The sequence below is a fragment of the Chlorocebus sabaeus genome, chromosome 11 (genome assembly GCF_047675955.1).
Source record: "Chlorocebus sabaeus isolate Y175 chromosome 11, mChlSab1.0.hap1, whole genome shotgun sequence".
Lineage (NCBI taxonomy): Eukaryota > Metazoa > Chordata > Mammalia > Primates > Cercopithecidae > Chlorocebus > Chlorocebus sabaeus.
The window spans coordinates 37858131-37885551 of record NC_132914.1 but is presented as its reverse complement, the minus strand read 5'-3'; the positions used below and the strand labels follow the sequence as shown (position 1 = coordinate 37885551).

Sequence of the window (27421 nt, the reverse complement as noted above, 5' to 3'; positions counted from 1 at the left end):
TGAACAACTTACTCACTTGCTTCATTTCCAGAGACGAATTTAGGATGAGCTATGTGTAATAAATGGTGCTCTCAAGTCCTGCTACTTGAAGACTATAATCATTTATATTGAGAACATGTGTGTAGTAGGTCATATCTGCTTGGCTATATATTATAAAAGAGTGATATATTGCTTTGATTTTGCAATCTCTTAACAGACTGCCTCTGATGTGCATCACATTCTGTTTTAATGCTTATTCAATAGTTAACCTATATTTTATTCTGTACTACTTTTGTGCAGGGGGTTCTGGATTTGAAGAATATTTTGTTTTTAATCCTCCTTCCCCAAAACCTGAATAACTGCTTTTTATTCCCTTGCAGTTGAATAGATTCTTAAAATTTCACTCAGCTTCCTTGTATTTTGAGTTTTTGTTCAAGTTGGGGCATATAGACATAGCTCATAGTGCACTGATTATAATATATTATTTTCAAAATAGAATAATTCCGTTGTTTTAAACAAATTAATCAGTCACTTTACTAGAGTTGACTCTCAAGTCTTACCCCAATGCGTGTTATTGAACAATTCCTCCACTTTGATTATCTTTTGCCTTGCACGATTTTGCTTTGTGTGTATTATAAATATTAATTTCTTTTGCTCAGAAATGAAGTTCTATGAGAACAAATGCCTTACTCTACTCCTCTTTTACGTTGTCTGTATCCCCCAGGATGATATTGAACACACAACAAATATTTCTTGATTTATTTCTGATCTTCTGCAGTTTTGACATTACACAAATAATAATTAAATTCCCCAGGCAACCTTGTCTCTGACAAAATTTTAAGTAAAAAAATTACACTTCTACTGTCTGGATTTATTCTAATTATGCTCTTTCCATACCCGATGCTCCAGAAGTGTTTTCACCAGCAGCTCCAGTGGTGGCTACATTTCCCCCTTCAGTTGTTCCTAATTGAAAAGAGCAACAGTGCTCAGTCTGCATCAGAGTTTTCAAAATCACGAAATAAAAATACAGGACACCCAGTTAAAAATGAATCCCAGACAAACAATCAACACCGTGTTTTGATCATTGCATGGGACATACTCATCATAAAAAAAAAATTGTTCCTGATTTGTGTGAAATTCAAATTAACTGGTATCCTATATTTTCTCTGGCAAGCCTAGTCTACATAAATGGTTATAATGAAGTACTCTTCGAACAAATTTCAGGGTTTCTTTAAAGAGGTAGGGGGTCTACTTAAACTATCCATGATCATTTGTTGTAAAATTAGATCCCTTATAAATTCGCTTAAATTTATAAGAATTTGAGGTTCCAACTAGGTTTGTGACTCACCACCACTAAAGTGACCAGGTGAGCCTGGGCTTGGCCTGGTGAGTTTCCCAGGTAAGCTGGAACCAGTGAAAGATGTTCTCGCTGTGATTTCACTGTCAGATCCAGCGGTAGATCCAAGAGGCTGTCCTGTTCCACCTGGCAAACACAGTGTTGGGAGGGCACATACATTATTGTGACAACCCAGTGCCATAGCAGTTTTGAAGGAAATACTTGGAGAAAACCTAAATTAAAACTTTTCTTGAAAATGTTAATAACATATACCTTTCTATCTTCTGTTGGATGGCATTTATACTTAGTGAAATTTGCAGAGGTCTGATGAAAGATTGTCCTTTTCACCAAAAGCCATGGCCTCGGAATGACATCCTCTACTCACCTGACACGCCTTCAGATGATGTCGCTTCACTGCTTGTGACTCTAGTTTTTCCACCTACTGAGGGTCCAGTAGTTCCTTTCAAAATAGACAATAAATATGTATCGTGATCTTTGATTTAGCAGAACAGAGGGTGCTACTCTCTGCTTTCAAAATATCTTTTGTTTACACTTCTTCATTTCCAGGAATGGTTCACTCTTTCCAAAAATTCATTATGAGAATCATATACAATTGTTGGCATCCCTGAGAGTGCTTATTTACTTCTTCCTTGTAAATAAGCTTGTTTATTATTTACTTGTTTAATATTCAGATATTTGAACCTAGTGGTTCTCAACCCAGGTTGCATGTGGGACCCGTGAGGCTTTTTAAAAATACTTAATGCCTGGTCCCTTCTTCCATGGACAGATTCAATTAGTCTGTGACGGATTCTTCAATATGTATTTTCAAACATTTATCTAGTTGATTCTAATTTGTAGTTAGGATTGCAAACTATGACCCTAGCCCCACTCCAGACTCACAGACTCAGAAGTTCCAGAACAGGAACCTCTGTCTGAATCTGTATGGCCGATTACTACCTGCAATACCGGTGGTCAGTAACTGGGCTTCCTAACTCCAGTTCTTTTCGTTCTTTACAGCACTGCTAAATAAAGAAAATGTGGAGATCCACACGCTCCATTTTACTCCTGCATACTCACTGACTTTTCCCTTTTACTTACCTGATTTGCTGCTTTCAGAGGTTGTGACTGAGGCTTCAGGGCTGGCAGTGGTGGAGCCTGCAGAAACTCCTGTGCTTCCTGAAACCAAGAGAGGAGCAGGTATATATGTTATTACTTCTGTTACTATGACTACTTGGAAGGTTCCAGAAAAAGGAAGTGAAAGAAACTATCCCTCCAACTTTCCTCAGCCCTGCATCCTAATACTAGTTCTAGCCTGAATTTACAGAGCATTACTTAGTGTAGAAGGTATGGTTGGGAACTTCTGAGACATTATGTCCAGCCTGGTCAATCTTACAGAAACTGTGGCTCCAGGGCCTGCTTCCCCCAGGGTACTGCCACCTCCGACTACAGGGGTTGCTCCAGATACCCCCAGTGTGCCTAATTTTTTATCATGGAAAAAAACAATGTCTGCTAAGAAAGTTAAATCCTTATAAAAGTGACCTAAAATATACATTTTTTTCTTTAAAAAATGAATCTATCTCATATAAATACACATTTTTTCTTTAAAAAAATGAATCTATCTCATAAACGTCATGACAAGTTCTTGTTCAAGGTAAATCAAATAAATCAGGAAACTCTGATATTGTACTGATTACAATAAAGGAGTTTTTCTTCGTAAAATAGAGTAATCGTGCAGATAATTCACTGTTCAACACTGAATACTTCAACACTGAATTATCTTGTCTCTTCTTACTAGAATTGCCCTATGCTCCAGCATGCACCTTTTATTTGCTTAATTAACTCCTGCCTTTCTTAGTCTTTATCATCTATGTCTGTAGGAATATTTATTCCTTCCTCTCCAAAGTGAAGTAGAGTGAGAACAAATATATGGCCCTATTCTTTTCCTGTATCCCACAGAGCATCTATCACAGTATTAGGTATACAGCATATCCTTGTTGGTATAGTTCTGATCTTCTGCACACACAGCCTTACGTAATGTTTGGATTCCCCAAGAAACCTTGTTTCTGATTAAATTTTGAGCAGAAAGCTCACGTGTCCACAGGACAGCATCGTAATGTTTTTGCTCTTCCAGTACCTGCTCTCTCAGATGTATTTTCACCAGCAGCTCCAGTGGTGGCTGCATCCACTCCTCCAGTTCTTCCTACTCGGAAGAATAATGGTGCTTAATGTATATGGATAGTTACCAAAAAAATTATTTCAGGATATTCAGTTTCATGTTGTTTTCCTAAAATATTGCCCTTGGTTATATTTACTTAATCTCATTATCGTATTCTGGGGTCTTGGCAAAGCTTATGTTGGACCCTAATTACAGCCCCCAAAAGAGTCTTTGTCTTGCCTGCTGGGTTCCCAGGGCTGGTGGCCCCACTGCCTGATGCTCCCGGTGTGCTTCCCCTGCCTGCTCCTGTGGTTGCGCCCAGGAATCCTCCAGTCGTACCTAACACACACAGTAGCAGTAATTTCAACATATGATACTTCTAAAGGAAAAGACTGGGAGATTCCAGTCGCATTTCAAGCTTCTTGAGCAGCTTATATGTTTTGATTATGCCCATTTATCAGGTGCTAAAGCATGTTTTGACTACGCCCATTTAACAGGAGCTGAAGCACATGTCCTAACTTGCCTGATTGTCCAGGGCTTGCAGCTCCTTTGCTTGGTTCCCTGGGTGTGGGTCGGAGGGCCTCCGGTTACTTTTGATTAAAAAAAAAAAAAAAGTATTTAAAAAAATGCCCTGGCTGGGCATGGTGGCTCATGCCTGTAATCCCAGCACTTTTGGAGGCAGAGGCGGGTAGATCATCTGAGGTCAGGAGTTCGAGACCAGCCTGGCAAACATGGCAAAACCCTGTCTCTATTAAAAATACAAAAATTAACCAGGCCTGGTGGCAGGTGCCTGTAATCCCAGCTACTCAGAAGTCTGAAGCAGGAAAATCGCTTGAACCCGGGAGGCAGAGGTAGCAGTGAACTGAGATCGCACCACTACACTCCAGTCTGGGCAACAAGAATGAAACTCCATGTCAAAAAAAAAAACAAAAACAAAAAAAAAATGCCCTACACATAAACCAACTCATTTGCTCTTATTAAATTCCTCTGAAACAAATCATATTATTATTCTTATTTATTAGATGTGATTAAATGACTTGCTCCAGGTCACCAAGTTGGTCGACAGCAGATCCAGGAGCCAAATTCAAGCAGTCTAACTACAGTTAATACTCTAACCTGTGTTTCTCAAACAATCTGTAGCAAAAGATCAACTTTGTAAAATTTCCAATCTGTGCTAGATTAGTACTTTGAAAAAGGCCATAAAATAGAGAAATGAAATTTTTAAAAGTAAAACCTTACAAAACACAAGTCTTTATTTAATAGACATAAAAATCATCCTGTAAAATTGCTATGTTTTTAAATACTTACTCTCTGTTTCAGTTCTTAATACATCAAAAACTGGTAACAGTCTGGCTAGTATCCATCTGTCGACCAAACTTTGAGTAGCCCTGCTCAAAATCCTTATATATACTGCCTCATAACCAAAAGAGATAGCTGATTGGCTTATCATTATTATCCAAGTAATTTCCATGCAGGTTTTAAGAAATGTAAACAAATGGTCATCACTCTAAAATTTAAGTTTACTGACCTGATTGGAACCAACCACTTTCTTAATTTGTGCTATTGTACATTGATTATATCCTTTAAACCATTAATTTTTATGTAAACTATATCTTATTCCATAAAGTGTTTAAGTTATAATGTTTAAATCAGGAAAATTGCTAAGGGATAGTAAATGTAGAAAAAATAAAATTAGGCCATGGATTAGTTAGCAAGTGCATAAAGAGAAATAGTTCCATGTATACACTAAAGAAATGGCTTTTAACCCAGTATATATGTAAAGAAGTTTTGATTTATCTTAAAAGCAATCAGAACAATTGAAGAATTGTAAGTAGTGGAGTGACATGATGATAGTTGAGATTTTCGAAGTCCATTCTGTCATGGTATTGACTGCAGCGTAGATTGGGAGGGAAGTGAGGAAGGAGTGGAAATGTTAGAGCATTTGTTTTCCACTTTGATGAGCATCAGATGCATGGGCTTGCTAGTAAAATGCTGGGCTCCACTCCAATAGCTTCTGATTTTAGGAAGGTGGGCCCAGACATTTACATTTCTAACAAGTTCCCAGAAGATGCTGATGCTGCTGTTCCAGAAACCACACTTTAAACACCATTGTGTTGGAGGAAGGTGAGCAAGGTGGAGGCTAGGTGGAAAATGTTTAACACCTGAACAAAAGCAGAGGCAAATTGATGCAGAGAAGAAACTTAAGAGATACTTGAAATTAGTAGCTGATAGCATGGTGGACAGGGGTGAACTTACGCTTTTTTGTTTTCTATCAAAATGATGTCTCGTTAAGGAAACCAATAATATTTTATTCATGAAACCAACAGTAGTTAAAATTCAGTCAATGATATGTAGGGCAAGCATATTCTCATTGGCTTTTGTTGGATCTACGTTTTTATACACACACAGAGCTGTGGAGCTAGCTATTCCACACCAGACTTAGGATTATGTGTTCTAATCCTGCCTCTTCCAGCTTGGAGACCTTTTATTATTTTCTCACCTAATGGGAATAACGACAGATAACTACCATGGTGTAATTGTTGATTAAATTACATACTATATAATTGTAGACAATTCAGAAATATTCCTGTGCCATAGAAACATATCATTAGTATTTTATTAAATATTAATCATTGAATTTTTCCCCAAGGTCATTTAGCTGACTTCTATAGCTCTGAAGTCAGCTATTGTACTCAGGGGAAAGTTGTTGCCAAGTTGAAACAGAGGATTCCTAGTAGAAATAGGCTGTGGAAGAGATAGCATTTGACTCATTTCTTTGTCTCACCTGTTCTGAAGTCACTTAAATTTCCATGTTCAGCTCCTGTGGTTATACCTGGTAACACTCCAGTTGTCCCTGACAAAGGTAAAGAAAAAACAAATATCTGGCTAAAAAAATGCATAGGCACCACCAACTGTCAAGGTCATCAGCACATATAATTTTAACATTATACTTTAAGGAAGCAACTTGTGAAAAGACTAAAGATACGATATTTCAATTACATATAAGGAATAATCACCTAGCTCTAATACCTTTATTTTGCAAAATATTGTTCTGAGTCACATCACTGAGAAACTAAAATGAGTTTCTTAGCTGAGACTGGTATACTTTGTTCTGAATTTAATTTACCTGCCACGCCTGCAGCACCAGTGACGGTGGGGCTCACTACTCCTGTCGTGCCTGCATTTCCAGATGTTGAGATGATGGGAACTGAAGTTTCAGTAATGCCTGAGAAAAACATAAAATAAACGTCTCATCTAAAGTCTATTAGGACTTTATCACCATGGAGTGAGTTAACTGTTTAATCAGTTTTACCATAGAAAATAGAATCAATAAAGCCAGTGACTTTCTGCCTAGAGTTCCCTAAGAATTTGTTTTAATATCATTGCCTTTTTTTCTTTTTTACAAATACGGCTTTCTGCATCTTGAACTGAGCCACACTAGGTCTTCATATATTTTTCTAAATAAGTGTTTTAAAATAAGCAGAACCTACAGCCACTGTGGAGAAAAGTTTGGAGGTTCCTCAGGAAACTAAAAATTGAGCTACCGTATGATCCAGCAATCCCACTGCTGAGCATATACCCAAAAGAAAGAAAATCAGTGTATCAAAGAGATATCTGCACTCCTACATTTGTGACAGCACTGTTTACAATAGTTAAGATCTGGAAGCAAGCTAAGTGTCCAGCAACAGATAAATGGATAAACGATACATGAAATGGAGTACTATTCAGCCATAAAAAAGAATGGGATCCAGTCATTTGCAAAAACATGGATGGAATGGGAGATCATTATGTTAAGTGAAATAAGCCAGGTACAGAAAGACAAACATCACATGTTCTTATTTTATGGGATCTAAAAAAATCAGATCCATTGAACTCATGAACATAGAATGTAAATGGATGGTTAGCAGAGCTAGGAAGGGTAGTCAGGGGTTAGGGAGAGGTGGGGATGGTTAATGGGTATAAAAACATTTAAAAGAATGAATAATACCTACTATTTGATAGCACAATGGGGTGACTATAGCCAATAATAATTATACATTTTAAAATAACTTAAAGAATATAATTGGATTATTTAGAACACAAAGGGTAAATGCTTAAGGGGATGGATTCCCCATTCTCCATGATGTGCTTATTTCACATTGCATGCCTGTATCAAAACATCTCATGTATGCCATATGTGTATATACCTACTATGTATCCACATTTTAAAAAAAATAATTTTTAAAATTTAAAAATAAAATAAAATAAGCAGATCCTTATGCCTTAATCACTGTGGCCTGGGGCTGATAATAACAATAAAGAAACACTATCATGAAATAGTTAATTGCTACGTTTAGGCTTAGAACAGCTAAGAGAGCTATTATTAGATGTGCACATGTTTAAACTTTAAACATCTAAGACAGTAACGTATGTTATTAGATGTGCAACCCATAGTCTTTAAAAAAATTTAAAGATATTTACTACTGTTGCAGATATTATGTTAATAGTTAATGATAAAGAAGAAAATAAAACTAGAAACCATGTTTCTATAGCCAGTCAATATAGACTGATCAAAAACAAGTAAAATTCAAGGTTTTTAAAGAAAAATTTAAAGTCAGTGGTAAAAACCTAGTAAACTACTTGTTTGAAATATTTTTTCTAAAGTCAAACTGTCCTATACATTCTTTCTTTAAAACCCAAAGTGACTAATGATTTAAACTATTGAATATTTTTATTTAACATATAAAACCAGGAATTAGTATACTGGCCTGTAGTAAAAGGCTCGGTGAGAGGACCTAGAGTCGTTCCTGAAAAGGAAAACAGAAATGATGTGAATTTTTCCAACCTCAAGGAAAAAATACTAGAGAGATTGTTCAGCTGTTGTGTAGTTTTCAATATAGAGTAATTTGTAATATATTTAGTGTTTAGAGTTAATAAAAAATTTGTATTTCATTTTTAAAATAGTGACATACATGGTGTACTTTCCAATGTATACATACACACACATACACATATGCTGAATTCTACTAAATACAAAGTAAATGGAATGTATATCAACAACGGCAATACATCCTCTGATAAGCAGAGGCTGATTTTGCAGTTTATGGTTTCTTCAACTTTTCTCAGCTTCTGGTTGTCTGCAGCTTGGATATTTTTATATTGAGTAACACTTAGTCTATAAGGACTTGGAGGGAAAAGGATAAATATTTTTTAAGATTTATGTTTATGATTTGACATAGCAGGTTTATAAAAATAAATTTGAATTTACCCTAAACAGCTGTTGTGGATTATCAGTGAACTCCTGAAGGAAAAGGCCATGTTTTACCTTTGTATTCTCAATGTCTGTCCATTGCTAGGGATGTGATAAAAGCTCATCACATGTTTACTGAGGACCTGTGCACTTAAAAATAAGCCTTTATTAATTTGGGGTTTTCATAAATAAAAAAATAGTCAGGTATTTTCTCTATTTCAATGTTAATTTTCATTGAAAATCCATGGAAATCCACTGCTTACTTTATGTAAACAATACTACTTTGCAATTTTATAGTGTTTTGGAACTTCAGAAAAAGAAGGAGAGAAACAAACTTCTCACACAATCTATTTGATCCTCACTCCTCGTCCAGCCACACTTGCCTTTCTATCTTTTCTACCTGCTGTTTGCAGTTCTCTGTACTTGGAACATGGTTCTTTCCTCCTCTTCTCCTACTTGAGCTTTCATTGGTCAGTTCTCAACTCAATCATCTTTTCTTCAGTCCTTCCTGAGCTCCTTGACTGGATTAAATCCCCTGCCTCTCATCCCAGGCCCTTTTAGATGCCCCATAGCTCTTGTGTTGATGTAAATTTCCATTTGTTTTTGTAATTACTTAATTGATATCCACATTCCTGACTAGGCTGTAGGCTTTATAAAGGCAGAAACCATGTCAATTTTAATTCACTTTAGTATCTCCAAGGCCTATAAGAGTGCCTAGCACATAATAAGAGCTTGAGAAATATTTGTCCATAGAATGAATGAATGAATGAATGAATGAATGAATGAATGGAGTAAAAATATTTTACCCATTTTTCTATAAAGAATGGGGCTCAGAAAGGTTGAGTGATTTGTTCAAGATCACACTGCTGATTAGTGACAAAACTAGGACTTAAATGTAAGTCCCCCAGTATCTAGGACTGTGACCCATACTGTTTTTTATGTTATTCTGCCTGTATGTATAACACATCACCTCCTGCAGTTTTCAAATTTTCTTAATTACCCATTCACCATGTTAATGGAAATATTAAAAATTAGACTAGAAATTATAGAACACAATATCAAGTAAAGAATAAAATATCCTGTCTCCCCGAATTACTTTACAGAATGTATATTTAAATAAGTATGGTAACTAGTTTGAGAGAAAATTTTTGTGACAGTTATCAAGAGCTGACAAGGTTTAGTTGAGAAGAATTTTCAAAATCGGTATTACACAGACTCCACCAACTGACCAGCTCAGATCTTGATCTTTTCTCACTAATGAGCACAATAGTTGGACATTTGAATCAAAATATCTTGCTGATCTAATTGTAAGAATAGCATGGAAAGACTGTTATGCCATGAACCCCAGAGACGATCAAGATTAGAATGATGTGGAAGAATAGATAGACCCTGATATTCCCAAAGATTTTGGTGCAGATTCCATTTCCTAGTATTGATTTAACCTTTATGGAATTCCAGTGATCCAATTTGAGTACTTTCAAACTGAAGACAATTGCATTTAATTAAAAACAGCATTATCATATGGAATAAAATCAAATCTCTGAAATTTACACATCTAAATAAATATGCTCTAATCAACATGGATTCAAGAACATAGTTGCACACCATAGGTGGTAGTGCTCTGATCATCACTATTTTTGCCATATGCACAAGAGAACATATTTATAGGCCTTTCCTTATAATTGATGTTGCTGAGATGGCAACATGCTCATGTGCATCTCAAGGACCGATCTTTAATCAGGGTCATAGAGTTATTTAAACTAGGCACAGATTGGAGTACAGACCAGTCAGGCTACTATGATATAGCTCCTTTTCCCCATGAATGAACTTCAGAAGATGTAAGTCTGAAATTATTGATACAGCAATAAAAGTAGGGATAAGCCTTTACTAACAGGAATCCGTGAGAACTCACTTTTCTTCTGGGTTTAATTACCAAAACTGATAGAGACTGCATTCTCGTTCTCATTAATTCTGACATCCATAACCATTACAGTTTCAACTGATTTTTCTGTTACTTGCAAATGAACACACATGCTGGAAGTACTTGATACTGTCAATTATTATGCGTCAGCTTCTTTGTGTACGAGACATAAATAGTAATAGGAGGAGCTGCCTTCACCAAAACACTAACTCCACCCTAAAACATTTTTTCAAGTGGCTTTGTCCACTTGGGTTTCACCTCGCTACAAACGTAATATAAAGTCTTTTAATTAATTTTCTAGCTACCACTAAGTTTTTAAATTAATTCTAAGAATCATTTTAATTTTTACAAGGAAAAAATATTTTGACATTTTTTTCAATGAATTTTATTTTACTTAAAATATATGTCTGAAAGATAAACTTCAGGAGTATCCATAACATTTCCCCTCATAAACAACAAATTCAGTACTGCAGAGTCTACAGCTTTTGCAAAATATCTTATTCTGAAAAAATTTAAAAATTCATAAAATTGGCTTTAATTCAAGAAGCAGTATGTTTCTGATTAGTAACCTATAAAGTATTAAACTCCCCAACTAAAATATAAACTCATTCACCTAGTTAATCATTCCTTATAAAATTCACTAATAGTAAAGTTGCCTTTACTGAATACTTCCTATGTATTACACTAAGCTGCACTATCACATTTACTGTCTTCTCAAATCTTTCCATGTAGAGATTACTTTTAGTTCCCACTTCACAGATGAGAACACTAAACCTCAGGCTGCTTGAGGGACTTAAAACAGGGTCAAACTTTAAGGGGAGGGATTCAAATTCTCATTTTTCTAATTCCACATTCCACTATACTCATCTACCTCCCTTTGCCTGATGCGATTTTTTTTTATGATTGATGCTATTTTATAATAAGCACATTGTATAAACAAAATTTATATATAACTTACAGTTGTAACATTCTAAGTTTTTAAATTTTTGAGTAAATATGCATTTTAACAGATTATATTGTTGTGTAACAGAAACCCACTTCTAAATTATATGTCAGTGTCCCACGTATTCATTCACAGGGGGGATTTTTTGTTGTTGTTTTAATATAAACCTACTAAACAACCTATGATTTTAACATAAGTTCCAATTTGAAATCAGAATCTGTAATTATATGTTGCTTCTTCAATAACTGATGTAAATTAAATTCAACTTCATCCTCTTCTTTAAACATGGAAACACAGGGGCATTAGGACTGGCGTCTAGAAAATATGTTCTGAATTTTAATTATCTCTGCAACTTACTAGCAAGTAACCTTGAATGTATAACTTAACCTCTTTGTGTTTCCATTTACTCATTTGTAAATAGGGAGAAATGATGGCACCACTTTAGGGAATTTTCTGTATCAAATCAGATAATATATGTCATATAGGTAGAGTAGTGCTCAGTAAATATTAGCTCTGTATCAAGATCAGTCAATCTAAAAAGGAAAAGCCCCATAACTGCATAATGTTTCTTCTAAAAATAGCATGCTTATTAGAATGGTTAGCTAGGCATCTCTCAGGGTATTTTAGCCCTCTGAAAGCATTCACTGTACGGAAAAGATGATAGATACAGAAAGCATGTGGAGAAATTAAAGTCTGCACACTGCTTCCCTTTCACTTTAGAGTTTTCTGCAATGTTTTTCTAAATCCCTCAAAAGTACCCTTTACTTCTATGCTATTTACCTCAACAAAAAAGTTATGGTCTATTCAACAATGAAGTCATACCTTGTCTTCTATGCAGTACTTGGTCAAAAGTACTTTATCCAGAGAACAAGTCAGCGGCAAAAGCCTGCAGCCCCTACCCCACTGCCCCGCCGAGACTCTTTTTAAAATAAATGTTATCTTTGTGTTCAATAATTATAGGTTTTTATGTTAAAATGATTTATTTTTAAGACAAAGCAAAAAGTAAAAGTAGGAAAGTTTTAACCAAGTTAATTTATCCCACTTATCATATTGGTTCTGCTCAAAAGCACTAATACATTATCCACAATGAAATAGGTTTCCATGTCCAAGAAACAAATCCTTTCATTTATTATAGATAGTTCATGGAGAGGAAATACATATTTGAAATAAAGTGTCTTCTTAGCTATATTATATCTGAAATATAATCTTTTACTTTTCAATCTCTAAGTATCTACTATATTTTGAAAGAAACAGAAAAAAACACCCTTTGCTAGTGATGATGTCAAAACACTTATTTTAAAATAAAACAAATATGGGATTCATTGTTCTCATAACTGATCAAGTGAGGCTTACCACCAGAAAACTTGAAAACAAAAATCATTTTGTAGTTAGGGATTCATCATAATTTGAAAACGCCACTTTTAAACCACCAATGTCAGTGAAAGAAATAGGATGCATCTTTCAAGCCTACAATTTGTGCAAGACAATTGCTCTACAAAAGACCTTTATTTTTTTAAAAAAAAATTCTAAAAGCAAACAATTTAAACTGTTTCGTTTTCACAATGACATAATGTTTATTGGATGAATTTAGAAAGAAAAAGAGTGTGAAAAGAAAAAATAAGTTGGTGTCTCTTAAAGGAAAATGTTTTATTCTTACATGAAAAATGAAAAATAATAGATGTGACTTTTTCCTTTGGAGCTCCAAAATAAAAATAACAGTAAACCCTTATCTAGCACTTTCTGGGTTTCTTCTGATTACCATCCTCACTTTATATAAATTATTATGATTCCTCAGCCAGAAGAAAATTGGCATATCATCTCTTAGTTGTTAAAATTCAGAAATACCACATTTTATCTTGAATAGTTTGTACTCAGTCCAAGTCCCTAGCACAAGTTGAAGTATACTATTTATGATTTCCACTTAATTGAATGAACACAGATGACCAACTGGCATGTGCCAAACCCTCAAGTCACAGGTTTTAAGGAAAACTAAGTTAATCATTATTTGAATGATTTCTAAATTCCCATCTGTATAGTGTGATATGGTCATAGCCTCAGAAAAGATAAGGAACTAAGAATTACCTCTAATTCTTACCACTAATCGTTATTTTTTAATTGAAATTTGATACATTTAACTAAAATTTAATTAAAGTTTTGTATGCTTCAGTTTATCTGGAAAATTAGCACTTCCTAATCTGTTCCAGCAACAAGATAAGCTATACATACACTATTAATAAATGCTGGGAATATATTATTAATCTGACAATCAATGTTTTCTGCACATTGGGATTACTTGATTAACTTTATTTGAAACACACACATTTTGTGGCACAATTGGAAAATTTTAATATGAGGGAAAAAAATAAACATTTTTATACTTCTTTGTCTCCTGATTTTATAATGATGTTGACTACAGTTTCTGGCTCTCATGGATAACAAGAAAAAGAAAACCAATCCTGACTTCTCTCTAGATCATGCCAGAAAGTCCTTTTCTTTCTGATCCTTATAACCCTGAAAATGTTAGTTAAGCTCTTTGCATTTCCTCACTTTTAAAATGATGAGGTGAGGAAGACTGTGGAGAATAACAATCAGAGGATTAAGATTTAATGAGATACTGAATGAAAAATATTTAATATAATGACTAGAATAAGGTAAATCCTCAATAAAAGTCATTTTTAGCATATCTTTCAATAAAATAGTAACATAGCATTTGGTTAATTATTAATATTATACTTACAGAGCATGAAATATCTACCAGAATTTCAGGGAAATTAAATAAAACATTAGGATTCAGTAAGGCAAAGCACAAAAGTCATAAATAATACCAAATGAATTCAAGGAAAAAATCACCCAGGTAATCTTTCCTATAATTCAACTCTGCATTTGATTTATAATTTTTAAAATGCTACCATGAAGATGATTGATAAGTTTTTTTAGTGTTTTATGGTAAATGGGACAAAATATTACATCTAAAACTTAATCAGTTGCTCACAAAAACCTTATCAGGGTAATCTTCTCATGATGTTCTGTTTTCCATGGACAGTTAACTTACTACAGTACAAAGTGTTGACAAAATAAAATTGAATATTACATTCAAAATCAGGTGTTTGAAAAGGAAATTATATATTTTATATATTTATATACATACAATTTATATATTTTATATATATGTATATAAGTTAGAAAAATTAAACCACTTTTAATAGTTCTAGGTAAGTATTGTATTATAGGATATAGATATCATCATGATACTGAGGAAATAGAAATAGTTATCTAAGCTGCTTATGATTCATGCGTATCTATGCAGTTCATCAAATCAAGGAAAAAAATATTTCTTTAAATGATCACAAGATACGAAAGTTTTAATAGCTGATGAACGACTTTGACTAAAGCAACGCTTAGTAACTGAACCAAATTAATCATCTTAGAAACAGAGCCAGGCTGAAAATTAGGGATTCAGTCCACTGCTTGCAACTGAGGTAACACGTAGCTAGAAAATTACTCTGCGGTGCATAAGAAATAATTCAAAAACCTATTGGGATGAAATTGTTATTAGTCCTGGGAAATGAATTTATGATTACAGACTGCAAAAGAACATTTTTGAAATGTGTCAGGCTTTCTGAGATTTACATTGAAAGAGCCAGTAATGCTTTGTGTCACGAATGGTATCCAACATAAGAGAAAGTTTGACAGGAAGTAGCATGTTGTTTTCGGTATTTTTAATAATATTGTGCACTATGATAGCTGATGCTTTAAGATATACATATGTATTTACTCCTTGAATATAAAAATATATTAATTTAAAAATAGACAACACTAAGATTTACAAAATGTTCAAAATTATAGTCACAATTCTATATTATGATATCAATTTATAATCCAATAATAGCCTTGGTTTTATACTGTATCTTTGTATTGAAGATTAGCTCTAATTAGTGAAATGTATGAACTGTTGGATTTATCAGTATAACTAATATTTAACAAATAGTTTAACCTTCACCAGAAATACTGAGCTAAAGTTCTAAACCTGAGTTCTAAATTTTTGACAGGGAAAAAGAAAAGTCATTCATTCACTCTGTAAATACTTACTGAATACAAACTAATCTGTATCTTGACATTAGGTACAATTGGGAATACAAGGATGGCGAAGCATGGCCTGTGACTTGAAGTAATGTATTCATTTAAGACTTGATAGGTTAATAAATAATAAAGAAAGAGAATTAGTGCTAAGTTGGGGGTAAAGACTGTAAGTATAGAAAAGTGAGTATATGAAAGATAGTGCAGAGTTGGAAGGTTGAAATCTATGGATGATTTTCTCAGACACATAGATTCTAGAAAGAAATGACATACACTATGCATGTGAATCTTCAATTAAGTAAAATTGGCATCTTTTTAATTGTATAATTAATTAAAGAAAAGAAGGTGACTATTATATATTACAAACAACAACAACATGTAGAGTCACAATGCTAAACTGTCTGCTAGCCATTTTTTGTGAATTTTTAAATCACATTTTCATATGCATTAAAGACACTGAAACATACTGAACACATTTTTAAATTTAGGTGGAAAGATAAAATAGCAAACTAAATTAGGGAAACTGGATGGTCAGAGGGAAAATTCAAACCCAAATATTTTAATGTATAATCAAACTGATGTTGATTCTAATATTTAAGTTGTTCAAGGTTTCAGATACAAACCTTTATTCAAAACTTTATTCGTCACTTATGGATTTTCTGATTTACCTACCTGTTGTTTCACTGCTTGATGTTGTAATCGCTGGAATGGATGCTGCTGAATTTGAGAAAACAATGGGAAAAATAAGTTTTGTATGCAGGGGAAATTATACTTCCAAGAACATCTATAGTCACATGCAAAATGGATCAACTTGAAATGACTGTTTCAGACAAAAAATCATCATATAGGTGAAAAGAAGCCCAAATATTAGTTTTAAAATGTATAAGCCCCAAGTAAAAGGTCAAAAAACCTTATCATTTGGTATAACGCTTTTTTTCCCCCAAAAGCTTTCTCTAAAAAATTCTTTTTTAAAAAAGAAACTTTGTCTATTTCTTCTAAAAATGTCATTACAAAGATATAATACTGCAAAGGAAGTTTTGGGTGTTTTTAAAAATCCCCCATTGATTAAGTTGTGGCTTAGAGGTTACAGCTTACCTATGCCTGGGCTACTGGTAACCAGTGTAATTGCTATGCAAAGAAGACAAATATTTGGAAATATACATTAAACTGGTATTGAAAGATGAGGTTAACCATACCTATTTAAACATGTTTCAAGATCTCCAGAATGCAAATAAATGATTAAATGTAACAGTTAAGTTCACTTATCAGATGTTTACACATTTCAATATACTTTTGTGCTCCACTAGCTACTGTTTTAATGACAAAGCATCCAATTAAAGTTAAAGATTTCTTGGTGTTAATAAAAGAAATTGTAAATTACTTTCAAGGAATTTAACATAGAATTTTCTGACATAGCCACTTTCTCCAAATCAGTAGTATGTAGAATGTTCTTCTTAGGACAGACAACCTTTGAAAAGGGAAGATGTTCTTTAATAATGTTACAATTACGTACAGACCTGCTATTTGGCATGGGCCTTTAGCAAATACATAAATGGAGAATGAAAACTTTGAAAAAAGTACCATGATTCCCAAACTATCAATTATTTTTGCTGCTCATTTAGGAGCTATAAAAATAGTTAGCACTTTTTAATTTATTTACCTGCTCCGGTGCTTAATATGGCGGTAGCCGTTGTAGTGGAAACTGTTTAGGAAACACAATATTTATGAAAATAAATTAATTGAATAATTTTTGCTGGGAAATATAGCTCAAAAAACCAGTTATCATAAACTAAAAGTAAAATTTCTGAAACATGTGCAGACGTTAAGTGACAAAATAATTTTTTATTTACATCTGCACAAATAACATCATATATTTATATATGTCCACCAAAAATAACTATTTCCTGTTATTATCACTTAACCAAAATCTCATAGGAACTTTATAAGGTCTCTTTATGGGCCAATAACGACTTTAAAGGAATGTAGTTCAGAACCCTGGTATGATCACTTCAGGTAAGTGACCAAAAATAACTAAAATTTAACTAGCATTTTAGAGCAGATTGCATAATTTTAAATAAATTGTCAAAGCCTCGCTGTTGGAAGCTCACTGTTGGAAGCAGTGAGCCCTGATCGTGCCACTGCACTCTAGCCTGGGCAGCAGAACAAGACCATCTCTACAAAATAAAAAATTAGCCAGGCATGGCAGCGCATGCCTTTGGTTCAAGCTACTCAGGAGGCTGAGATGGGAGGATCACATGAGCCAAGGCAATAGAGGCTGCAGTGCACTGTGATTGCACCATTGCACTCCAGCCTGGGTCACAAAGTGAGACCCTGCCTCAAAACAAGAAAGCAAGCAAAACAGGAAGCAAGAAAGCAGGCAAGGAAAGAAGGAGGGAGGGAGGTAAGGAAGGAGAAGGAGGGAGGGAGGGAGGAAGGAAAGAAGGAAGGAAGGAAGGAAGGAAGGAAGGAAGGAAGGAAGGAAGGAAGGAAGGAAGGAAGGAAGGAAGGAAGGAAATAATTTTTTATTTCTGTTTTCAAATCATCTTCCAGCATGATGATGGTTTTAAAATATTTACTTCACAGAAGGCAACATTTACTTCTACTTCATTCACTTATTCAATTATTATCTAAAAATATCAAGCTTTGGACAATGATATTTAACTAATGTGCAGAGTTAAAATATTAATGAATTAATAACATAAATATTAACTAATAATATCTATTGTACGTTTAATCATATTCCTAACTTAATTCATAGGAATATAATGAAAGGGTATTCTGACATATTTCTAGTAACTGTCCATTTTAATTCACAATTTTTGTATCAGCAGATTTACCATCATACCTTTTACTGGCACAGATTCAAGTGAAACCATAAAGGATTAGCTACACAAAGAAATCAGAGAAACAACATTTAAAGTATAATGATGATTTTACCTGCAAATGTTGAATTGGTAGGAGCAGTTTCTGAAATAATCACACATTACTGTTATTGACAGGAATTTTTATATCTTGAAAAAATTCTACATCTCAATTTGTCTATAAGTCATGTCTCTTTTTATTTTACTTCTTGCAATTTCTAATATAAAAAGGAGTAGCTCACATATTCTTTTGAAGGTTTTTGGAATTTATTTTTTTAAGATGTGTGTTGTGGCTGGGCACGGTGGCTCATGCCTGTAATCCCAACACTTTGGGAGGCCAAAGCAGGTGGATCACCTGAGGTCAGGAGTTCGAGACCAGCCCGGCCAACACGGTGAAACCCCATTTCCACTAAAAATATAAAAATTAGCCAGGTGTGGTGGCTCATGCCTGTAATCCTAGCTGCCCAGGAGGCTGTGTCAGGAGAATCACTTGAACCAGGGAGGTGGAGGTTGCAGTGAGAGATATGTGTTGCTCACGAAAAATCCTTCAGTTTTTTAATTCTTTTTATATTGATTCTCATCTTCTATTCCTCCCTTTCATTATCAGTGGGGAGGAATCATCCTTTCACTGATGCCTCACTCCCTCAATTCCCAGAACCTACAGTTAGGCAGGGGCACGTATGCAGCAGGTGCACCCCCTGAGTATCAGCCATGGCCCCATCTGACAGTCGTTCAGCATATCTTGGCAGCACTGGTTTCCAACAGCAACTCATCATGGACAATCGCTCTGGGATGGAATTGTGCCAGTCCTCTGAGGGACAGCCTAATGCATTCAAGTCCCTGCCCCTCTGGTGATTAGTCTAAAAATGATTCCCAACCCCTCCTCTGATTTTTCCTAAATCAATTAGTGTAAAATTTAATGACTTACCACTGCACTCCAACTGCCCTGCAATACAGTAGCTGAAAGTTAAATGTAAAAAGAAAAAAAGAATGAATTGGAAAATTTGACTCTTAATTGCATACAGCTCACAAATTTAAAACAACAAATTGTCTGATTGAAAACAAGCAGAACCAAATAGAAGTAAATATTTGTTTCCCCAAGAGAAATACTATTCAAATTGCTTGTTTTTCCATGTGCTGCTATACCCAATCATTTCACTGAGGAGCTCCGGGCACCTGAAGAAATGGTGTGCAGGTAACCCTTAGAGGTAGTTCTTACACAGTCAATTTCAAACACGATGTTATTTGATGGCCGTGGTGACCTACTATGAACCCGTCAATTTGCTTCCATGTAACTCTTTGAAAACCTGTGAACATAATCTTACATTTAAAGAATTAAAATTCTTTTCCTCTAGAACTACACAATGACATTTTCTGTCCTGTGTTCTGCGTTATTAAGTATAAAATTCCACAAACCATTTGTTGACATGTGAATTATCTGAAAATAAAAATAACCAACATAACTGATATAAAATGAACCTAAAGCTGGCCTTCTCATTCAGAAATGGCATGATCAAAAATTATAGAGATATATACATGTATACATGACATATATGTTATTAACATAATATATTCATACACATATTTAGTTTTCTTCCTAAATGAAAAGGCAAAAGTCAAAATTGCTTATTGAAAAGTTAGTAGAGAATATACCATGTTCTTCCACAATTATCTTCAATCACTTCCCCTGCTGGTATGATATCATTATAGAAGCAGCTGCACTCAGATAAACTGACACATTTCATGGTGTTCTCATCCAGGTAAGGAGCACTATCTGGGCACTTAGCATAACAACCTGTGTGTAAAAATGACCCACAGTTCATCTCTATCTACTGAAACTCATTATACTGTATATTATATATTTGTAAAGTTACTTAAATGACTCCATGAAGTGAAGTAGACAATAGCAAAACAATATCACACTCATCATGAAAATATATAAATAAAACAAGGTTCAGATCTTCTTGCAGTGAAATGTCAGACTAAGAACTTACAGATTTTGGTTGATTTATTTTTTTCTAAAATGATTCTTGAAGTAATTTTAAATGATTTGCTACTTTCATAATGGGCATGATGCTGTAACATAAAATAGGCTCTGGTAAATACATATCCTGAAATGTGAATGCCAGTTTCAAATATCTGTCTTTGCAACAGTAAGTAAAGATAAAGAAGTCATAGCAAAATAAGCTAAAAATACACCAAAGGATTTAACACAGTTGTGACTTTTGGAAGAGTTTCATGTTATACTGTTTTCTTGCCTGCTTTTTGTTTATCTCTGAAATAAATAATGCTAAGAATAAAATGCTGCTTAAGTGTAAGATATAGTTAATTACTACAGTAATTATACGACTCAAGCAAGATTGTATTACATGTTGCATTCTGAAACTGCATTCACACTAAACAACATTGTCTGATCAAAGATATAAAAGTGACAATAGGATCAGAGTGCTGTCCCCATCCCCCACTAAGCTTATGTTTAGAGAAAGTGTTTCTAATGTAGAAACATTAATGACATAACAAAGATAACTATTCATTAAATTACAAAATGTTAGACACTAAATTGGGAGAAGCAATCCTTTCCAGTTAAGAGGAATAGCATTTGCACTACTTTATGGATATTCTTAAAGTATGTGTTACCTTCTAAAAGTGAAGAAAATTTCTGGCCAATGACCTGATCTTTGCATGTTTTTGCGGTCACTGTGCCACAAGGTTCATAATGCCATCTGCATTCCCCAGGTGCATTGTAATAATCACAGTAGACAGCTATAATTGAATTACATCAAATTACTTTCATTCATTATATGACAATTTTCACCTTTCATTTTCCAAAGCATTTTAATAAGGGATTTGGGATGATATTAATAATAAACATATCTAAACTATATCAGGTCTTATCAAGTTCCTTTGGCTTTATCTAAACTGTCATATAAGCCAAAATAGGTCACAAGCGGGGTAGACATATAAACTCAAAATAGAACTTTGTTTTGCCATCTCACACTCTGGTTAGTTTGAGATTTAACAGGTAAACTTTCATTTTATCATTTGGAGATATTTTAGGTCATAGCCTAGATTCATGGTTTCAATTTCAACTTTAAATTGGAAAACTAAATCCTAGACAATTAAGCTCTTTAGTATGTAAATAGCAGTTCCTAAATGAAGTAACTAAAGATATCAATATAATCTAATCCTGTGTATAAAAAACTGAATAAGATGAGGGTTCTGTTTTAACACTTATCATATTTTCTCTCATAATACTTAGAAGGAAAAGAGCTGACTCATTTCTATTAAGGTTATTACATTCCATATGTATCGAGATTCAGTCTATACTCAATGTACAGTTCATCTTCAATAGGGCTCTATGAAAGTTTTCAAGGAAACATGTGTGAGCACTTTAAGGAAAAGTAATATATTCGGTAAATATTGAAGGATATGTAAATATATCAAGATAGGTAAACAGTTCATCATCGAAGTATGAATGAGAAATATTCTCCATCAGTATTCATTTTTCCCCCTGTGAACACGTGAATTTTTAAACTAAAATTGAACTTGAAGCACTAGGCCAGGTGCTTTATTTTTTATGTTAGGTATTTTTGCACACCATAAACAAAAATATCAACATGTTTCTAGGTACACAAACATGTGTTTTATAGAAAATATGAGAGGAAGACTGAGGGTCTAACAAAATACTTCTATCTAATTACATTTTGAAAGAACAACAACATATGGACTTCACTTACGACACAGATTTGGTTTTCTCCATGAGACACAAACTCCAACTGCACTACACGCCTCTGCGTACATAGCCACGGCAGTGCAGAATCCCAGGTACTTCCCCTCCATGTCACAAGCGCAGGCTTCTTCAATGCATGCGTCATAGTAAGCACTGGGGTCAACCTAGGCAGAGCACAGCACATGAGTCTCTGGGAGGAAACCCTGTGTAAGTCACTGCTTTCAGAACAATGCTACCTTGCTGTGGCAGTCTCTGAAGGTGCTGTCTCTGAGGATCTCACATTTTCGCACAGCCCAGGCTTTACAGTACGGGTTTGAATCACATGGGAAAGTCTGAGTCACTGTATCTGAGCACTCTTGGCTTGTTTTCCAACTATTCCCAAATTCCAGTGCTCCAGAAGCTACTGAAGAGTATCTTGTTGTGAAATCATCCTTGAGATCACCATTGTTATTTCCACAAAGACCACACACCTTGCCCTGTATTGATCAGAAAAGGAAATTTAAAAATTAGTTGTACTAGGGACATTGAGATAGATAAACAGATGATAGATGAACAGATAGATATCATGATTATGTATATTGGAGCATGAATCTATGTAAAATTCCAATTTTCATGGATAATATTCCAGAATTTGTGGATAAGAGTATTCTCCCATTTAAGGTACCCCATATCACAAAATGATCTAGTACCACACAGAATAAATGTCTAAAGAACCAAAACAGGTATGTCTGCTAGTTTCAAATTACACGAGACTACTTTGGCTTCTTAAAATATTTGCTCCAAGGAACACATTTAGTTCAAAATATATCAAATACCTGAAAATCACATCATGTGATAATCTCAAGTAACCAAATATGGGTAAACTACAATGCCTCAGGTTATTGCATTTACTTTTTTTTTTTTTTGAGACAGAGTCTCGCTCTGTCGCCCAGGCTGGACTGCAGTGGCCGGATCTCAGCTCACTGCAAGCCCCACCTCCCGGGTTCACGCCATTCTCCTGCCTCAGCCTCCCGAGTAGCTGGGACTACAGGCGCCCGCCACCACACCCAGCTAGTTTTTTGTCTTTTTTAGTAGAGACGGGGTTTCACTGTGTTAGCCAGGATGGTCTGGATCTCCTGACCTCGTGATCCGCCCGTCTCGGCCTCCCAAAGTGCTGGGATTACAGGCTTGAGCCACCACGCCCAGCCTTGCATTTACTTTTTAACCAGATTTTGTTATCTTTGATTACATTTCATATTTCATAAGAAGGTTGAAGAAAGGTGGAGGGCATGTTACTCTAACACAGACCCTGCCATTCCCCTATACTCTGCCTATGAATACCTGTCTTTAATTTTTAGTAACAGAAATGATTTTGCTTCCCCGTTATTCACTTGTTAGCGATATACATACATGCCAGTTTGGATCCAGAATAACAGACAGTCTTGTATTTTTGTCCCAAATCATGATTATTCCATTTTGAAATTTCAGAATTAAGTACAGGCCAACAGTATGTATGGAGTATGCATTTGTATTGAGTTCACATTTCTTACTTTCTGTAGATTTGACTGCTGTTACTTTACCATCTTGCAAGACAACATTCTGATCCTGTAAATTCAGACAGATTTATAATAACAGTTTTATTTGGCTGTCACAATGTGAGAGGAAAAAATAAAGAAAATAGTACTGTACCTGAAAAGAAACTATAATTTTTCTTGAGCATGTTAGTCCATCTTCACAGCATGGAACACTCTCCGTTAAAATACGAAATGTGCCATTTTCATGACCACAATAATCCTTTAAAATAAAAATTATAATAGTTTGTAAATATTAGAGACACAGAAATCAACTACAGTATTTGTGTCAGACAAATATTCTTAGAGAAAATATTTGCCTTAAACTCAATAAATTGCCGTATGTTGTGTTATGGAATTTCCAAAAAACAATAGTTTAACACATTTACAGATAGTTAGCCTTGACCAAGTCCACTCTAGCTAATTTGTTTTGACTCAGTTATTTTCCCATTACTTCTGCACAAGTTCAGAATTATTCCATAAACATGTAAGTATTTAAAGTATATACATTTGTAATCACAGATTTATTTCTAGACTAGCTAGATAAATTTGGCCTTATTTCCTCAAAGACTTATATGAAACTTGATATTCAAACAAAACTAATGCATAAATACAACAAATTTTACCCCTTAAATGTTTGTTAGGAAGCTTGCAGCTTGATAAGATGAACTCTGGAATGTATGTAACAAGCATGAACTCTGTAATCAGACAGGTCTAGGTTTACTATGACATTTTCAATTTGGTAGCTTAAGTTGCTTAACCTCTCTAAACTTCAATTTCTTCATCTGCATCATAGGAATAATAATATCAGTCTTATAGTATTATAATTATTAAATGTAATGAAATATATAAATTTGCTTGGCAAAGAAGCACTCATAAATGTTAGTTGTAATTTTTGCTGCCGGTGCTGTTGTTGGAAGAATCATATCTAGCATTTATTTATTGAGCACTAGTATGTCCTCCAGTGTGTGCTCTAGTGTGGTTTCAAGTAGGGGCTATTTTCACGCCCATTTTGTAAATACAAAAACTGAGACACTGAGAGGTTAAGGAATGTCCCCAAAGACATGCATGTGATAAAAGATGGAGCCAGTATTGAAATCTAGTCCTAGCCTCCAGAGCCAGCAGTACACAATATAACCTTTTACTGCCTTCTGGAAACATATAAGGGACATATAATATTTTAAAAATATAACATATAATATGTTGTTATATATGTTATATATAATATATATGTTTTATAGATGTTATATATTATATATGTTATATATAATGTTATATATGTTATATATGTAATATATATTATAATGTTATATTATATGTTATATAACATAAGATATATATGTTAAATAACATATATAACATATAATATTTTAAAAATATTTCCCATTTGAAAATAAAAGTATTTGGAACTAATCTACAAATGAACAATTAAGAATTATAGAAAAATTTTAATAAGACATATTCATAATTACCTCAAGAAATGAATACTGGCAGAGACCGTCAAAACTGTAACTTTTCCCATCAAAAGTTCTAACATGACCTTCCCCATAGATGTGGCAGATGGTTTGACATTCATTTTGGGTACAACTCCAAGACCCTTTAATGCAGGTACTAAAAGGAAAAGATGACACAGTGTAGTGATTATATTATGCCGGGATTCATACACTAATATTGCTTTTGTAAAGAAGCACAAAATTATGTTTCATATTGATTTAAATTTTGTAGTTGTCTTCGTTATAATGTAGGATGTTCAATATATACAATGCTACATAAACTTCTGTTTTAAAAATAGCATCTTGGCCAGGCACGGTGGCTCACGCCTCTAATCTCAGCATTTTGGGAGGCCCAGGCAGGCAGATCACGTGATCAGGAGATCAAGACCATCCTGGCTAACATGGTGAAACCCTGTCTCTACCAAAAATACAAAAGATTAGCTGGGTGTGGTGATAAGCACCTATAGTCCCAGCTACTCTGGAGGCTGAGGCAGGAGAATGGCGTGAACCCGGGAGGCCAGCTTGCAGTGAACCGAGACCATGCCACTGCACTCTTGCCTGGGTGACAGTGCAAGACTCTGTCTCAAAATAAATAAATAAATAAATAAATAAATAAATAAATAAATAAAATAGCATCTTTTTCTAACTGTATTTGGTCATTTTTTTTCAAATATTCCAAAGTGTGAATTCTTTCCTATGAAAATAAGAACAGACTGCATTTTCTAATATCTAAAACAAATAAAATAAAAATCCATTGTTAAGCACCATTCATTGCAGCCAACAGAAGTGACACTTCCTTCATCATATTCTCGTCCACCAAAAGAGCACGGACAGTCATCAGGAAGGATGCATATCCCTTTAGAATTTCGAACCATTCCTTCTGGACAAAAGCACCCACGTTTGCAAGGCAAGTTCTCCTACAAGAATAAATATAAAATATATACCATGAGGCACCATTCTAATCATGTCATATTATCAGCATTAATTTAAATGCTTAAATATATCATGTATGTATGTGGAGTCAATCTTTGACAACTGAAAATAACACGCAAAAAGAGTATGACCTTCTAATTGTTTTTCATTAAAATTATAGCTTTCCTAGGACCTGAAACAAAACCTTTCAATGGCTAAACTCTAATACTATGTTACTTACATCAAAAACAGGTATGTTCCAAGTACTGCATGTTCTGTCGGTTCTTCTCTGTGCCTTGGGATCCCTACAGTCTACATACTCAGCCCCTCCAGAACAATTTTCTGCAGAATAAGAAGAATTATAATTGATCAAGAGCCTGTCGATCTGTTTTCTTTAGCAAAAGTGGATATTTTAAATTTGCACCGTGATTTTAACACTTACGTAGGGTTAAATCAATGGGAATCTGGCAAAGAAGAATTCCATCCCGACAGACACTGGAAATAAAACAAAATTATAAATTTAGACATAAGTTTCAAGGACAATTAGTTAAATGAGTGAGACACCATCCCCAGAAGAGGCATAAAATGTACCAAAGGATAAGATATCACCTTGTAAATATTACAAGAATGTACAAACAAGGTTTTATGGGCATCAGAGAAAACCTTGTGGAAAGGATGGCTGGATCTTGATGAGAAGTGAAATTTAATACTTCTGATAAGATGCCAAACTGTGGTGTAGGAGAGAACAAGATACGTTCCAGTGACTCAAATGATTCATGTTTGGATGGAAAGAAGGGAAAATGGGGGGAAGCAGTATATGTAGATTGGGGCCAGACTTTAGATGGTCTTAAATGACTTGCAAGTTTGTATTTGTTCTCCAGGTAACTGTCAGTCACTAAAGTTTCTGAGCAGGGAGGTGGCCCTATCAGAATACTGCTTTAGGCTACATATTCTTTATTGTTGTTGTTGTTGTTGTTGTTATTATTATTATTATTATTATACTTTAAGTTCTGGGATACATGTGCAGAACGTGCAGGTTTGTTACATAGGTATGCGCGTGGCTTTAAGCTACACATTCTTGCAGTAGTGCAGGAAGCAGGAGACAGAGAGACAGAGCAACAATGAGCAACCAAGTTAGCTATCACAGTGGTGCCAGCTAAGGAAAGTCTCAAATATGGTGAAGGGAACATAATTTGGAGGTACTGGCCTGATTCATTGAAAAGTTAATGTATTG

General features: G+C 34.5%; 1 protein-coding gene across 1 annotated transcript in view; it reads right to left on the bottom strand.

Annotated features, from left to right (window-relative positions):
• The window catches only part of MUC19 (mucin 19, oligomeric), a 236587-nt gene that overhangs the window by 145978 nt on the left and 63188 nt on the right, over positions 1 to 27421 (bottom strand). Inside the window, 23 exon segments of the mRNA XM_073021301.1 lie at positions 877 to 942; positions 1328 to 1462; positions 1701 to 1775; positions 2414 to 2499; positions 2716 to 2791; positions 3450 to 3515; positions 6598 to 6696; positions 8219 to 8257; positions 16314 to 16358; positions 16737 to 16769; positions 17302 to 17343; positions 18579 to 18608; positions 19431 to 19462; positions 20156 to 20297; positions 21140 to 21265; positions 22240 to 22396; positions 22469 to 22708; positions 23622 to 23816; positions 23901 to 24005; positions 25255 to 25393; positions 26041 to 26192; positions 26429 to 26529; positions 26630 to 26682. Of these exon segments, the coding sequence (XP_072877402.1) occupies positions 877 to 942; positions 1328 to 1462; positions 1701 to 1775; positions 2414 to 2499; positions 2716 to 2791; positions 3450 to 3515; positions 6598 to 6696; positions 8219 to 8257; positions 16314 to 16358; positions 16737 to 16769; positions 17302 to 17343; positions 18579 to 18608; positions 19431 to 19462; positions 20156 to 20297; positions 21140 to 21265; positions 22240 to 22396; positions 22469 to 22708; positions 23622 to 23816; positions 23901 to 24005; positions 25255 to 25393; positions 26041 to 26192; positions 26429 to 26529; positions 26630 to 26682 (2234 nt within the window).